This window comes from Carettochelys insculpta, chromosome 1 (assembly GCF_033958435.1).
Source record: "Carettochelys insculpta isolate YL-2023 chromosome 1, ASM3395843v1, whole genome shotgun sequence".
Lineage (NCBI taxonomy): Eukaryota > Metazoa > Chordata > Testudines > Carettochelyidae > Carettochelys > Carettochelys insculpta.
This window is the reverse complement of record NC_134137.1, coordinates 285,054,482-285,071,334: the sequence shown is the minus strand read 5'-3', so window position 1 is coordinate 285,071,334 and position 16,853 is coordinate 285,054,482. Positions and strand designations below refer to the sequence as shown.

The 16,853-nt window shown below is 42.8% G+C and overlaps 1 protein-coding gene across 5 annotated transcripts in view; it reads left to right on the top strand.

The window, feature by feature from the left end:
• The window catches only part of UBN2 (ubinuclein 2), a 94,208-nt gene extending 81,209 nt beyond the window's left edge, over positions 1-12,999 (top strand). For 4 of the 5 annotated variants that reach the window (XM_075010581.1, XM_075010553.1, XM_075010572.1 and 1 more), the window contains 3 exons: positions 8,026-8,272; positions 9,316-9,405; positions 10,813-12,999. In XM_075010581.1, coding sequence (XP_074866682.1) covers positions 8,026-8,272; positions 9,316-9,405; positions 10,813-10,862 — 387 coding nt within the window. In that variant the 3' untranslated portion in view covers positions 10,863-12,999. The remainder of the gene's footprint in view (positions 1-8,025; positions 8,273-9,315; positions 9,406-10,812) is intronic. The other variant, XM_075010562.1, reaches the window with a different exon arrangement.
• Positions 13,000-16,853: the final 3,854 nt, after the last annotated feature.

Sequence of the window (16,853 nt, the reverse complement as noted above, 5' to 3'; positions counted from 1 at the left end):
TCTATGCTGGTATAATGAGTGCTGCGAGTCCCATATCTTTGCAGTTACTACTTACCACCCATGATGGTTGCTGAAATAATTGTGTTTCAGCAAGGCTTCTTCCTTGTGGTTTTCAGACTTCTTTCTACATTCACAGTTATGATAGTATAGTGCATAGAATGTCTATATGATTAATATAGTGTGTATGTTTGCAGTTAATGTAAATACAGTAAACTTTCATATCCGGCATTCTATTATCTGGAACTCTCAAGTAACCAGCATTTTAGCCATAAGTAAATTTGTTACATTTTCCATAAGTACAATGTAGTGAAAGTAAATATAAATGAATACAACAAATACACTAAGTTTACAGTGTACAATGCTATTGTCATTAGTAAACAAAGATGTATGCATACTACTTGATTTAATGTCCAAGCTTATTTTTCTTTAGTGTTATGCATTGTACCTCTTTATTATACAGAATACAGAGTATTTGAATATTTGGCAAACAACACCTCCCCTTCACCCGTCCTGGGCCTGACAGATATGAAACAGTTTACTGTATTTCCTAGTGTAGAAGGACTTCTTCACCAAAGGGGCTGGGCATATTCCAATCCCTGGGTTTCAGGCCTTTTGCCACCTGTGGGAAGACTTTGCCTGTGAGTGACCCACACTCCAGCTGCTTAAAATGTCTTGGCAAAACATGAAGGACCAGATCTGTCGGGGAGTTAGATCCTGTACCAAGACAGACAGCAGATCAAACTGGAGGCTAGCCTCCTAGAAACTGCCCTGAGGGCTGTCTCGGAACCAAGTTACTCTGATGTGGCGCCAAGTATTTCAGTATTGGTTTTAAGAGCTCCTCTGGCACTGAGCTCTTTCCATGACAATTCTCCCTCTCCAGTGCTGAGGAAGAAGCATAAGAAGCAGAGCACCAAGAGAGGGTGCTCAGTAGTGCAGAATAGATGAGGGGAGAATACAGTTAAGTGAGACTTAGGTTGGGCCACTCTTCTCTGCCTGGATCTGTCAGCACCATTGATTCTGCCAAGAGTTTTGAGCCTTGTGCAGGACACTCTGCTGACACCAAAGAGCCACCATGAGGCTAGCAGACCGATATCACCATTAACTTCAGAGGCTTTTCAAACAGGTAAGGTCTTCTCTCTCTTCTGGTCCCACCAACCCCAGGGGAACACCTACCAGCTCCAGCATCCAGAAGCAGGAGGGAGCAAAATGTATCGGGCACCTTCTCTAGCATGGCCATTACCGCTCCAGATTCTGAGCACCATATGGAGTGGAAGAAGGTACCTCTCCACCATTGTCTTGAAGAGAAGAATCCTTCCTGGAGTCCAAAGGGGAACTTTTATGTTCTGCTAAAGGGCCACCATCTTTAACCAACCTAATTGTCAGCAAATTTCAATGCCAAGCTTCCTGCATGCACCTGGCCAGGAGGTCACAGCCAATGCAGTGGTCCTCCCAGAACTTTTGGGAGTTCTAGGAGAACTCCCCCATTCACCAGTACTGGGTCCTTCTTCCCACTGCTCCTGCGGGGTGGTCTCCAAAAGACAGGCTACCACTCCTTCCCACTCAGAATTGGACCCTGACTCTGTTACCACCCAACCTGTCCTCTGGTGCAAACCTCCATCTCCTCCCTGTCCCCAGACACATCTGTCCTAGATAACAGTAGCCTGCTTCTGCAGGATGATTTCAGGGCCTTCTGAAACAGTCTGATTATAAACCTGGGCCTGTAAGTTGAGGACCTCAGACACATCATAAAACCTTATTCTGGCTGCAGTTCCATCCACAGAAGTCCTGCCCATCAATAAGGTAGTGATGGGACTAGTTAAGGCTTCATGGCAAACTCCTCTGCCCCCACTTCAGAGAAGGTAGAGGAAATGTATTATGCAATGACAAACTGGTTAGAATATCTATACTTGAACCACTGTTCAGATCCTTGGTGGTGTCTGCAGTGAATAAAAATGACAGGAAGGGCTAGTCAATTGCTATCCCAAAACAGAAAGATGACAAGAGATTGGACCTTTGCAGAAGAGAGCTTTATCCCACAGGTAGCCTCCAACTGCGTATCTTCAATCAGCAGACTTTGCTGGGGTGATAGGATTTTAATCTGTGGAGCACACACAATAAATTCAAAAACTCCCTGCCCCAAGAGTTGAGACAAGAATTTGTAGCTCTTTTGGAAGAGGGTAAGAACATATGTCCAGGTGGCTTTGGACACTGCCAGTTTGGTGGCCCTGACAGTGGCCTCTGTGGTAACCATGTGGTGCTATTCCTGGCTTCAGTCCTCAGGCCTTCCCTACAAGATCCAACAATCCATCCAGGACCTGACCTTTTGAAGACTCCTCTCTTTATCTCTTCCCCGCCCCCCCCAAGCAGATGGACATAAGACTTAGTAAATTGAAGGACCTGAGGGACACTGATTGATAGAGCTGTATGTTTCATCTTTGGCTGGGGGTAAAACCCTGAGGTGTTCCTCATACCACCCTTGAGTAAAAGGACACATGATTTCACATAGTTATCTTCCATGGCCACAGAAGGTTTCTCAGGTTTAGAGTGCATCAGCATCACTGCCAATTCACTACACTCCCTGTTGGCCTGTTGACAGTCCTGCAGGTGTTCATGAGGTGAATGGTATTGATAGCAGCCTTTCTCAGGTGGTAAGGTGTACAAGTTTACGTATGTCTTGGCAACCAGCTGATCAGAGGTCCATTGTGCGCTCAAGTACAGAGCAGCATCAGTGCGGGCCCTTCAGAGTGCCAGGCCTCCTGATAAATGAGCAGAAGTTTAATTCTTGTCCCAGTTCAGAGAATATTCATTTGAGGCAGTGCTCAGCATGACCCAAGCTAGGGCCTTCCTTCTGGAGACCCATTTCCAGACCATGTTAGACCTGATATTCAAGGTTATGTTCCACTCAGTCACAACAGCTTTGGTGTGTCTTGAGCTACTGAGTCACAGGACAGCTTGTAACATGATTCAGTACACAAAGATGTTTCAGATTCCTCCAGATGTTGCTAGTGTCTCTTTGCTCCCTGAACAGATACCATTGGACTCAGTGCTCAATATCCCTCCTTGATTCTCACCTTCCTGGGCTCGTGGAAAGATCCAAGGTTGGTAATGATGGGGATGCCCTTTGTTGCCCCTCAGCGGTCATTATCATTCATCTTGGATGTATCAGACTTAGTGTGGGGAGTCATCCTCGACAACCTGGATACTCAGGGCTTCTGGTCCCAGGGGGAACTCCCCCTGCACATAAACATTGGGAAGCTTATTATGGTGCACTCTACCATGCCAAGTGTTTCTTCCCTCAGATATCAGGCAAGGTAATGCAAGTCCTGACAGACAATACAGCTGCAAAGTTCTATACCACCAAATAAGGACACACTCAGTCTTCAGCCCAGAAGCAGGAAACCATCCCTCTTCATCTTGAAGCATCATATCTCCTGAGAGCCCAGAATGTACTGACAGATCCTTCTCTCTCTCCATGAATGGTCCCTTCACCCAGAGATTCCCAGATTCATCTCCCAAAAGTGGGAGTCTGCGCAGTTGTACCTCTTCACCCTCACGCAGAACAGAAGATGCCAGTTTTTTTCACTGCATGGATATAGCCCAGACTGGCTCTCCAACACCTCCCTGCTGTTTGTGGCCAGACCATCTACTGTATGCCTGTCCATGATTTCCTAGGTTCACAATGTTCTTCTAAAAATCAAACTGGATAAGACAAGTTATCCTGATAGCAGCAACATGACTGCTTTGGTTCAGCACACTCTTGGACTTAGTGGCTGCTCCCTTCTTGCTCCCATTCCCATCAAGACCAAATTTCACAAGACCGTGGCCAATTACTTCACCCAAACTTGCCTCCCTACACCTAATTGCATAGATGCTGCATGGCTGAACCCTGAAGAACAGGTCTGTTTGGAACTGGTACAGCAGATCTTGCTAGGCAGTAGAAAGTCTTCTGTCGGAGCTACCTACTTGGACAACTGGGAACACTGTTTGTTGGACTTCTTAACATGCTCGCTCTCTCTCTCTGTCTTTAAATCTTCCTTTCAATATATTTTGGACTGTTTACTTCACCTAAAACAGCAGGGCCTGGCCCTTTCATTTGTTAAGGTGCATTGAGCAGCTATTTCAGTCTTCTTTCCGTATTCCCATCTTTGGTGAATAGTGGATCAGTGTTCTCCCATGAGATGGCAGACTTATGTCTCAAGATGTTGGAAAGATTGTCATCAGATTTGCAAATCAACATACCCTCCATCAGGGGATTTAAATTTAGTACTGTTAGCATTGTGCTCCCTGCCACGTCTCTCCTGAAAGGTTGCCTTCCTGGTGACAATTGCCCCAGCCAGAAGGGTGTCTGTTGTCAAGGCTCTTACACAGAACCACCTTTGATGATGATCTTCATGGTGGGAACCTTTGGCATACTAGCTATGTATGGTTTGTCAAGGTTGGCCACTAGCAGGCTACCAGATTGTTTGTTTACCTGAGCTTCTACAGGCATGTCTGCTTGCAGCTCCAAGTGTCTGCGGTTCACCACTCCCTGCAAATGAGAGTTGCGGGAAATGCTGCAGAGCAGGCCACAGCTTCCTACAGCTCCCATTGTTGTTCATTGAGCTGGGTTGCTTGTGTGTGCTCCATGGCTCCACCCTCCTACCCCTCTGTCAGATTTACCGGCAGAAGGAGCTGTAAGGGTGAAGACTCACTGGCACGTAAGCACAAGGCTCCAAAGGGTACTAACATCCGCCGAAGAGAGAACACTGGCAGCAATTTACATGGCACGCACAGTTAGCATGTAATGAACAGCATATATTCAAGAACAATAGTTACAAAATGTTAGTAACTTTTTTCCCTTTTGTGGTTGGTACAGCAAGTGTGATTTGTTAGTTCTGACATAGACCCCATTAAGCTTTTGTCATCTTGACACACAAATAATATAACATGCTGTATTTGGGGGCTACATGTTGAGAGCATTCAAAGCTGAAGCTAGTCCAAAATAAGGCAGCCTGATTTTTAAATGGAGCTTTGTGTTGACAATACAGTGAACTCCTTCTTATCTGGTATTTGTTAAACCAGAACTCTCAAATAACCAGCACGAGCCCCTGCTGCTCTGCCCCTGAGTTCTCCCAGCTGGGGCTGCAGCTGCCATTCCTTGGGCTGCCTGGGTTCCCCAGCCTGGCCAAAACCGGGGCTGGAGCTGCCAGCAGGGCTCCATCCCCTGCTAGCATTCAGGTTTCTCCTGGCCCCGGAGCTGCTGGGGTTAACCTATCTTGTCCTGGGGCTGGAGCTGCAAGCCCTGGTGGTGGTGGTCCCCAGAGCCTGGGCTGCTAGCAGAGTCCTGCCTGCCCATGGAGTTCTGCCTGCCCCAGGGCTGCTGCAGTTCCCCCAAACCAGCTCCCCAGGGTTGGAGCTGCCAACAGGGCTCTGCCCCACAGCCAGGTCCCTGCTGTGGGGCTGACAGGGTCCTCTCCCCCACTGCTGGGTATTTCGCAGCCACGCCTCTATTAAGCAGCATTTTTGAATATCTGACAATCTCCCAGTCCAGGGGTTGCTGGATATGAAAGAGTTTACGATACATTCTGCTGCTACTTCATGAGCTGCTGCTGATTTTGAATTTTAAAACTCTAAATGACTAGCTTGGGTCTGAATTATCAGAGCTCAGCTTCATCATTGTGCCTTGCAGGTGTATGTGCAGTGCTTTTTGGGAAGGGGGAAGAGGAGCTGGTACTTAGCTCCCCAACCAATCCCTGCATGAAAAAGCACTGGCTGTAGGTAAGATCAGAGGCACTTGAGCTGGAGCTCTGATTGTGTATGTCTTCAGTCCTGGGATGTTCTTCCCTGCCCTTTGCTCTGCCAGCATCTGGATTTGTTCACTTTTGAACTTGCTGAAAAGCTCACCTCTGTTTATCCGACATTTCACAAGAGAACCGTTGCAGGAGATTCGAGTAAAAAGTGCAAGGTCAGGAGGGATCATCTAACCTGACCTCCTGTGTATCACAAAGCTACCAACACACCCTACACTCTCACTAAACCCAACATCCAAAATTAGACCAAGTATTGCATCTCATTGGCTGGGTGTACACTTGCCCCCAGCTTCGAAGGGGGCATGTTGATCAGGGTGATGGGAGGTTACTAGTGAAGTGCTGCGGTGAATATGCAGCACTTCATTAGGCTATTTCTCCCCCACGGCAACTTTGAAGTGTCAAACTTCAAAGTGCCGGTATGTGTGTAGCCAGTGCCCATGCTACTTCCAAGTGCCTTTACTCCTCAACGGTTCTCTTCTGAAATGTAGGATAAACACAGGTGATCTGGGTAATCTCCCATCACCCTGATTAACATGCCCCCTTTGAAGTTGGGGACAAGTGTAAACAAGCCCATAGAGAACATCTGTGAGCTGCAAGCAGAGAATAGGAGGGACCGAGGTACACCAATGCTTAACGCCTGTGTAAGGGCAGGGGATTATAATATGGTTTCTGTTTCTTTGCAGGACCAGTGATTATAATTATATATGCAGTGAATAGTTGACTTAAGTGATTTTATACATGATACGTTCCTTTTTAAAGATTCTGGAGCAGGAATGTGTACTTTTATGGAAAAAACAATTGTTACCCATGTTTTGTTTTGGTTTTTTTTGTGTGTGGTCCCCCCCTTGTAGAATGCAGTAGGCTACGCTCTAGTTAGAGCCTTTCACTGTTAGGGCTATGAGGACAAGTGAAACTTTCAACACCAAGGCTTTTCTTTGTCGTGGGACACCAGGTATTCTAGCATTCCAGTGGCTTGCTTTGTAGGCAGCAATGGGCCTTTCTTTAACAGCTTTCGTCTTAGTTTTGTTCTTGATGTGGTTAGCAGAAGCTTTCAGCATTCTTTTAAAAATTTTCCTCACTTGGTTTCTCTTACTGGAGTTACTACTTAAAATTGAGAGAGTTCCCTTATGTCTTGGTGATCTAAGTTCCTTTTTAAAAACTGTTATGCATTTAATCCGCATACTATTTAGAAACATCCTGTTTCCTAGTATTCTGTTCAAGAGGTGTCTCTGACTCAGTTGCCTGTTACATATCTATGTTGGCATCCATTCAAATAGACTGTGTTCTGTTTCTGTTGGTTTTTTTTTTAATATTGAGTCTTGAATGAACAGTGATAGATCAATGTACAAGTTATTTGGTGAAAGAGGAAGATTGGTTAATGGAAGTGAGCTGGACAGTTGCTGTTATTTAAAAGGCAGGTTAAATAATGCATTTTGGAGAGGATTGCAACCAAAATATTTTTGGTGGTTCTTGCTTCCATCCCAGAGAAAACAAATCTAATTTAGATATTCAATACTATGCATATGTTATTTTCTGTAAGCAAGATTTTTTTCTTTGCCATCCCTCTGAAATTCTCATTATGGTGATTATGAATACTACTTTGCATTGCCACATATCTCATGAAAGGAAGCTGTTTTTAAATATGGTGTTGAGTTGTGGTTTTCAGGACCCTTAGCATATGAAGACTCAGTGTTTTAAAAGTGTATTTCTGAAAGGAAAGAGATTGCATACCTCCAAGAAAATTCCGAGCTACTCTTGTTAGATTAAAAATAACAATGCAAAATATTAGTGGGAATTTCTTTAGAACTCTGATTACCCTCTTTCTTGTGTTCAGCCAACAAAGGAGTGGTGCTGTGCCTATTTAAAGCAAACATAAGAATTGAACAAGAATGTCATTATGCTTTAATCTTACAAGAGTGGACACTGCTTATGTAGCAAGCCAACGGTGTGAAGGAAGCCCAAACACTGATAGCAGATATTTACAAGGAGTTAAGTTTTGCATTTTCAAGAATGCTATATATAATAAAAACATTTTAATTATTTAAATATTGTTAACTTTCTATTCCCCCCCGCCCCAGTAAGGCTTTGATTGTGAACTCCTGGATCAGGAACTGATTTTTTTTTTTCCCTGTTTGTACAGCATCTAACACAATGGAGTCTGGTCCATGAGTAGGGTTCCTACGTGTTACCTCAATACTTTTAAAATTTATTATTTGTAACCCCTGTTTCTGTACAGTCAACAGCAGGAGCATCATTATTGGCAAATGCCTCACCTCTGACTCTTATGACATCACCCCTGTCTGTAACCAATCAGAATGTGACGTCTACACCATTGGCTCCCTTTGGTATGCTGAGTGGCCTTGTTCCTGTGACCGTGCCCTTTCAGTTTCCGTTGGAGCTGCTTGGCTTTGGGACGGACACAGCTGGAGTAACAACCACCTCGGGATCTACCTCAGCGGCTTTCCACCACAGCCTAGCTCAAAGTAAGTGAAGCTGGTTATTCATACCACAGTCTAATTCAGTGCTAACTTCATCCTTCCTTACTTCACCACTTGCAAATTCAAATTGGGAAGGCAGTGATGGAAACACTATTGCTTAAGTTACTTTAAAACTGAACTCAAAACAAAAAGCAGTCAAGTAACACTTTAAAGACTAGTAAAATAGTTTATTAGGTGAGCTTTCGTGGGACAGACCCACTTCTTCAGACCATGGGTCTGTCCCACGAAAGCTCACCTAATAAACTATTTTGCTAGTCTTTAAAGTTCTACTTGACTGCTTTTTGTTTTGATAGTGTATAGACTAGCACAGCTCCCTCTCTGTTACTGGGCAGAGCACGGTGTTACATAAGTCTCTGTGTATGCTTTAAAAATTAGTTTCTTCAAGACCATAGCATACAGTGGGATTAGAAGTGAGAACAGAGTTTTATTACAGCAGTTTCTATGCTATAAGATTTACACAGCAATGAACCAGGACACTGCAGACACACTCTGTTTAATGCAGAGATACTTGGGTCAAGGCAACAGTCATGCTCCTCTCATTAGCAGCTCACACAGGGCCTCTGATGCTAGAACCATTTTTAACTGCAAAGGGAAATATTGGTCAGGTTCATAGTGATTATTATCTTCTAATGTAGAAAAATTCTTTAGCTTTTTCACTTGGATTATTATTGGAGGCAATGCAGCCTTTCTGTTTCCTGAAATAGTCCAAAGGCTTGCATCTGTAACATGGCCCCTATCCCAGTACTGAATAACCCATGGCTGAATGGACCGACTTTTGTGATGTATCTTCAGTGGCCCTTTAACCCACATGTGACAATGCTATTGTGTAATTCTTGACATCTTATTTTAATTTGGGGTATGGTTTAAAAAAAGTAACAGGAATGTGCTGCTGTACATCTAATTATTTCTGTGGTGCCCACCAACATAGCTCCAAAAACAAGAGGCTGCTATTTTCAAACAAGGCAGCCTTCTTGTATAAATTGGGTCCAAATTCCTGCTCTTTTCTCTACTCTTTTTATTTCATCCAGATTTACTGAAGGGTTTACAGCCAGGTGCTCAGCATGCAGCGACGCTGTCTCATTCACCTCTGCCTGCTCACTTGCAGCAAGCATATACAGGTAAGCAAATCCTTTCCCCTCCTCTCTGTCTGAGGTTAAAAACCAAAAGGTCAAATAGCAACTTTTGGCCTGAGACTTTATCGGGGTTTCAGCTTGTTTGCTGGGGACTAGACTCATATTGTTCTGAGATCAGACAACGGAGGAAGTGACCAGAAGATTCTCAAGCTGCAGTAATGGCAAATGGTGAACATGCTATTGTAGTTGTGTGTGGGGGAGTGGAAGAGTGAGCCTTCCGTGCATCAGTTGTCACTACTGTTGGCTCAAAAGGTCAAAAATCTTGGGGGTGGTGAATTTTCTTGCACTGCAAGCTGGAGACCTACGATTACAATGAAAAAGAATTATTAGTACCCAGTAAATAGTAATTGTATTGGTTACAAGATGAATGAGGAAGTTACTTGTGAAGCCATTCTTCTGCTTCAGAGGCAAAGTTGAATTTTCATTCACTAGCTTTTTAATTTTTCTTTAAATCCTTTTCATAAATACAAAACTTCATACTTCCAATAACGGAGCAGGCTGAAAATGTCTGACAGACGATTAGCTCAGAAGAATATTGTCCCTTCTGAGAGGGTTAGCATATTGATCTTCTTAAGGTAGAATGGTCTAAAGCAGTGATTCTCCATCTTTATTTTAGTCTACAAGCTCGTTATGGCTGAAAAGTCATTTCACAGCTGTAAAGTATTTTGCAATTTGGAACATAAAATTTTCTTGGTTACTTTGAACTTGAAAAAGGGAGTGGGCAGAGTTGTTCCGGGTGCTTTTTACTTCACTCTCACAATGCTCAGCTCCATAGATTTTAAGAAAGTGCTGTTTCAAGATCTTGTGAAAATAGTTCAAGTGTTCTTACTCAACTGTTTGCTTCAATAAGTCCTTGTGGCAGTAAGTTCCATAGGTTGATTTTTATATGTTTTATTACAAAGTAAAATGTGCAAGAGATCTGAGGGTCAGATTTAGCTAAATTGTCACTTGGGGGAGCACTGTTACTTTGCAGAGAGAATAGTGCTGCATGTTAAACATCAGCAATTCTAATTGAAATTCAGTAAGATGGCGAGAAGATAAAAAGGGAATCCTTCACCCCATGAGACCGCACATTTTCGTAGTGTTTGATCTGGGCATGCCTACTTTAAATTTGTTTTTTAAAAACCCAGAACCCTGCCCACAGCCTGTAGACAATTTGCCAGTCACTCATAGCCTTTGATGCAAGTAAGTACGTTCACTTACTCCAAGTCACAGTTATGCAGCCACTCAATGCTAAATTGCATGTATTTGGAGCAGCCAGCGAGAGTGCAGTTCAGTTTCCTGCAGTGCAGATTGCTTTATTTCAAGCGTAACTCACATGATCACAAAAGAAATTTATGCCTGTGTTTTTGTTCCTCTTCTTTCTCCCTCCTACCCCATCCCAAATTCTAGATGGAGGCCAAAGTAAAGGGGACACTAAGTTACAGCGGAAACCCCAGTGATCTCTGGATGAGCAAGGGAGCAAGAAGTGGTTCTGATTGGCTGATGGAATCTGCCCAGTTGGGAAAATGCTTACATGGTCACAGGGCTGCTGTTTCTGTCAATGTTTACATACTCTGATCCCAAGCACTGTGGTGAGAGGAAAGAAGAAAAAGAAAATACTTGATCAATTAGAGGAGGAAAAGGAGGAAGGGCTTTCATGCAGATTGGTTATGGGTTGAGCATACCTAAAGAAACTCAGTCTTTTAAAATCCGTTCTGACTGGCAAGCTTCAGTTGTCAAACCCACATTGGCACAATGTTTTCTTTCTGGGTAATGCATAATGATAAGGAGGAAACAAGAAGGAAGATGGAGTAAATTTCTCTATCTGTCTTGGGAGATGGGAAGTCATCTACTTTAACAAGTTGAAGGCCCTTGTAAAAGAATATAAATGGGCCCTGAGAGTATCATATATAGTGGCAGACCAGAGGTGGTCTCTGCTTGGGTGCTCTGTGGCATAAATGAGGATTAATTTTGCACAGATAGTTTCTGATAAGGACATTTGTTCAACCTCTTTGGAAAAGCCTAAGAAATACAGGCATGTTTTTGGTTTTTTTTGGGTCCTGTGGCTAAAGCCGTCTCAATACTCCCTTGACAGAGTTCCCTTTTGAAAAGATAATCATGTTGAAGAAGCAGGAGAAGAATGAAGGGGGTTTTCCATTAATCTCTAATCCCAAATTAATTTTAGCACAGAGTGATTGGAATTTCAAAAAAAAAGTCTTTTTACGTAAAATAGAATCCCCCCCCCCCCCCCCCAGATCAGACAGAGTTCTTATTTTTCAACACTTTTTTTTTTTTTGGAAGAGGGACACCTTGGTTTTCCATTCTTAAACTTGCTCAGTTTTCTTCAATTTGTTCTCCTTGTGCATCTCTGCTATTAATGTGGAATCCACATCCTTCATAGAGCACAAGGGCAGGGCATTCTTATCCCTACTGGATGCGTTCCCTCTTCTGTCCAACTGTTTTCAAAAGCCAGACATTGTTGGGAACCCTTCAGCTAAGCAGAGCTGGATCACGCATACTTCAGAGCCAGGTTATACTGTTTCAAGCATTAGCCAAAGAGGAGTCATTCAGAAGCGACCTGGGGTGCCTTTTCTCCTCCTGGGGCTGTCTGTATAGTCTCTTTTGCACTCCCGCCCCTTGCTGGTGTGGGATACTCATGATCTGAACTCTGCCCTGCATGGTAATACAAGACTACAAGTCTGGCTTTCATTTTTGGATAGCAATATACTGGATAGTCCATGTGAAAGTTTAGGAAACATTTAGCACATACTGCACTTTTGATAATAGAACAGAAGAGGTTCTTAGATTAAGAGTAAGACAGGATGAGACCTTCTGATTTGGAACACCAGTTTCTGATTGAGGCCCTTTTCTCTTGTAAATCCAGTAAGTACATCCTTGCGATCAGAGATACGGGAATTCTGGTCTTATTTGAACTGAACTTTCCAAAAGTTCTGATCTGAGATTGTACTTGTGACTGCTTAGTCACCTCACTCCTTCAAGTACAGACTTTTTACCCTGGCAGTTAAATTGCTAGTGTTTTTGCTAGACCAACTTTTAGCTTCCTCTTTTCTTTGACATGTTAACTATTTTTCTTAAGACCAGAGAACAGTTCATTTTTCTATTTAGATTGCTTGAATTTTTATATATAAATATATATAAACATGAATTAAAATATATATTGTATATGTAGTATAAAAATAAATGAATGTTGGGTTGAGCCCAGCAATAAAGGATTTTGCACAAGAAATTTCTGTAAATGACAGATTGAACCAAAATAACATCCATTAGGTTTTTTATTTCACCCTGTATCACTAAGCAAATTGATATTTTTCTGCTAATGTAAAGATTCTGTAGGTGGCTTGATGGTTAGATGAAATCATAACTCCTAGCATAAAGGTTAATTTTTTAAAATGGTGTATAGATTCATACAGACCATAGCATTCCTAGTCAGATGAAAATTCTCCAGTGCACAAGACTCTATTAACTATTCAGAGTAGCATCTGAATTTTCCTTTTGTGTGATCTTTTACGCTGGGAAAGGATGAAGGAAGTGGATATTTTGAGGCCAGAAGTTTGACCTAAGCTAAACATACCAACACTTATAACAATGCATGTAGCTGGGGGGCTGGGGAGCCACCCAGCAGCAATATGTGGAAAAGATGCCCCATCCCAAGAGAATTCTGCCCTCTTCGATATTACTTCCCTCAAAGTGTCTCACTCATTACTATCCTTTACTTTCATGTGTCTTTAAAAAGTGAAATGCTACATCTAGTGACAGGTATACAGTTAACAGTCCTGGAGACTGGAGCCCTTTATCCATACAGCACAGACAATGACAGCACAAGTTTCATTCTCCCCATTCTGCAAGTGTGCCTCATTTTCAGGGTATCATCTGTAGGATTGAGAGGAGTTCAGTCTCCACATCCACTTCAAACATTGGCCTGTTTGCTGAGATTGGTAACTAGTTGTCGAAATAGTTGTATGACGTGAAACTGAACTGAGATCACAAACTCGTTTATTGTAGGCCACTGAAGCATTTTCAGCCACCACCACTCTGGTAGGCCACATTAGAGCGAAGTAACCTAGAGGAGAAAAGTTCTATATGCCAGTTTTGTACGTGTTCTCTATTTGCTCAACCCAGAAAGGCCAGGTTAAAATTGAGCCACAGATTAATTCCCAGGATCTTTGCAGAACCGGGGAGCATGAGTGGATATGCAGTGAAGGATAGGTGCAAAATCCCAACACAAAATTAGACTAATACACTTTACTACTCCTTGCACAGCATTTTGTTGTTTAAGCTGTTTTTCTAGAGTCTTACTTTTAAGAGCCTTTGGTAATATATATAATATATAAACTGTTGTACATAGTAAATAACCCTCAGTATTCACAAGCAATAAGAGCCAGAAGAGCTGTCTTTCTGGGCAGCAGGGCTGACCTTAATTTGGGGATTGTATGTGAGCTAAGGTACCACACTCTCTCTGAACCTCAAATAACGCAAGCAATAATTTCAAACACAATTTAAAGCTAAACACCCTCTGGGTAATGCCTTCTGCTACATGTTCCAAAGCTCCAAAAGGCATAAATAGCAATTTTAAATCTCCTGGGAAATATTTGCAAATAGAGAAAGGAGCTAAACTAGATGAACCAGAAACATTGCAGCTTGTGGTCATTTGGCTCATGACTGCTGCTTTGCCACCTCCCCAAGAAAGATATTAATGGCCTAAATAATTTTTTTTACTATCATTCTCTTAGTCTGCTGTTAAAATGCAATAGTAATATTGTGTCACTGAGTCATGAGTGTGGATGCTGTGGGTTTAACATCTGTTTTCAGCTAATCAGAAGTGAATTTTAATTACCTGTGTTCTGCTTTTTGTTTGAATCCAGTCAAAGCTGTTCATTGCAGATTTTGGGTAAAGCAGGCACACAGGGTCTGTTCCTTTTTCCCAAGTGCAGCTGCCTGACATTTCCTCCGCATGCCTCCTCCACTTGGTCCAAGACACTTGAGGACATGAAAGCAGAGAAATCCCGCAACTCTCCCAAGCTGCCATCAGTTGCGCAAAGCATAGCCCTCACGGGTTGACTCTTAGGACTCCAACTAACTTGATCACATTTGCTGCTACATTTGTAAAATGAACTTTTGGCTGTATTTATTAGCAAATTTTAATCTAGTTTACAGTTTGTTCTTGAAGTAGTTTTTGCCCACGGATGGATTAGGAATGATGGGATGTTTGATTTTTCTGAGTGCATTGCTAAGGCACAGTGGTCCCTCTTCTGTTTTAGTTTTGGACTTTCTTTGAAGATGGAATTGCAGGAAAAAGCAAAACCTGCAGTCAAGCAAAGCTCTGGAAGGTTTACACCCAGGACTCTAGCTCCCCATGTTTTGCTGAGATGGGGATCACAGTAGGGACACTTGCTGTTTTGTTTTCCTAAAATGAACCAGAAGGTAAATGTGGTAGGTAAATGACTGGTTAATTAACACTTTATGCAATTTTAATTTTATAGAAGTTTAAAAATAAAAGTTGGTAGATTCTGATTGGTCCTAGCTCTGGTGAAATGGCTGTTACCCCTCCATGACTTACTTGATTCAGGCCTTTGTCCTTTGTTTAAGTGCCTTTTCTTTATTTTATTCCCTACCCTCTTCCTTTAAACTGTTCTCAGAGATCCTAAAGTGCTGGGAGGCATTTGGGAGAAAAATCTTAAACTTGCCAAGAAGACTTTATGCTGTTATACTATTTTCCCGTTTGTAAAAAGGATGTCGTGTGTGTAATATGTTACAGCTGCTGTACCATGGCGTCCATTCTGTTTGCTCGCTCTCACACGCGCGCACACATTAGTACTCCAAAGCATCCTGTTTTCCTTCTGAAAGGTGGATGTTTGGGAACAGATAGTAGCTGTGTGTGAGACAGAGAGAAGGGAGTTGGTTCTTGAGAAAGTAATGTGATGTATTTCCCTCTGGAGATTTGTGTTTGAATCTTGTTTAGGTTGCAAATGAAATTAGTTAGGTACTCTGTCTGTAGGTATTAGACTGTCTCTCTCACAACCACGTCTTGAGTTTGGCACAATTCCCCACAACTGAAGGCCCCTTTAATAGAAGAGACTCAGCTAAAATACTGGTTGCAACAAGTCTGAACTGAGATGTATTTTAGGGAAGTTTGCATGGTGCTATCCACATTTGCGTGGAATGAGTCATGTCCTCAGTCTCTATCTTACATGAGTACTTACTCACCAAAGTTGTACCACCTTCTCACATGCAATAGATGTATGGAGCGGGCTTCCTTACGATTACAGCTCATTAGTCTTGGTAAAACCTTGCTATAATTCACAAACTGCTGAAATTGTACACCAAAAAATGCATTTTTCCAGCTCTGAGCACAGACTGGAGAGAAGTGTCATGTTAACATTTCATTACTTGTACAAAGAGCTATTAATTGGCTTGATAAAGAATTACAGTACATCATAACTTCAGTGATCAAATTTTACATATGATAAATTTTGTTCATTATCTAATAAGTAATCTGCTAGTGGCTGTTCAAGTAATTTAATGCAAGTTAGCAAGGTTTTACTGTATGCTGAAAGTAATTGAACAAATGTCTAGCTTACATTTCCATAACAATGTTCAGAGAAATCAGTATTGACTAATCAAAACCAAAATCAGATATTGACTAATACTGAATGTTCAACCCATGATAACTTAAGTAGGCTATAGTAGCTCTGTAAGGTGTTGCTATTAGGTAGTGACAGGTTTGCTCTCGTTGCAGTGTCGAGGGGAAAAGAGTGAGCTTTCCCCCTTCCAGAAACCAGATAGAGGATTGAGTTTGCTCTAAAAAGGAACAGAGTTAGTCTAGGGAGCATAGTGGGCTGTCAAATATAGGTTGCACCTCCATGGTCTGGCATAGTCAGGACCTGATGGGTGCCAAACTAGAGAATTTGCTGGACCAGGAGAGGTGCAGGGCTTTTGCCACCCGGGTGAACATGTTGCTCCCACAGCCACAACCTTATGCTTCCCAGGGACTCTGGTGTTGGCCTGTGCTCCAGCCCCATGCTTCTGTGGGACTGCCACAGGTCAGCCAGGGAACACCAGGTCTGACCTCCAGCCGAGCGCGGTTGTGTGGCAGCCAGGAAGCTACCAGAAGCCAGCCATGGCTGGGCAGACATAGTGTTCCTGGCCTCAGCCTGGGCCCCATGGATGCTGGCTCCTGCTAGTCCCCTGGACACAGGCCCCAAAGATGCCAGCCCCAGGTCTCTCTGGTCCTGGAACCATCCATGGATGAGTGTCCAGGATTTGAAAGGTGCAACCTGTACCACAGTATGGTTTTGTCAGAGAAAGTAGGGTATGGCTGTGATTTTTTTTCTGAAAGTTTTTTTTTTAACCTGTTTTAAATCATGAACCAATCTATATAAGTGATCACTGCTAGCACAAAGCAGCTACAGAGCTGGTTTACCTACCCTTCC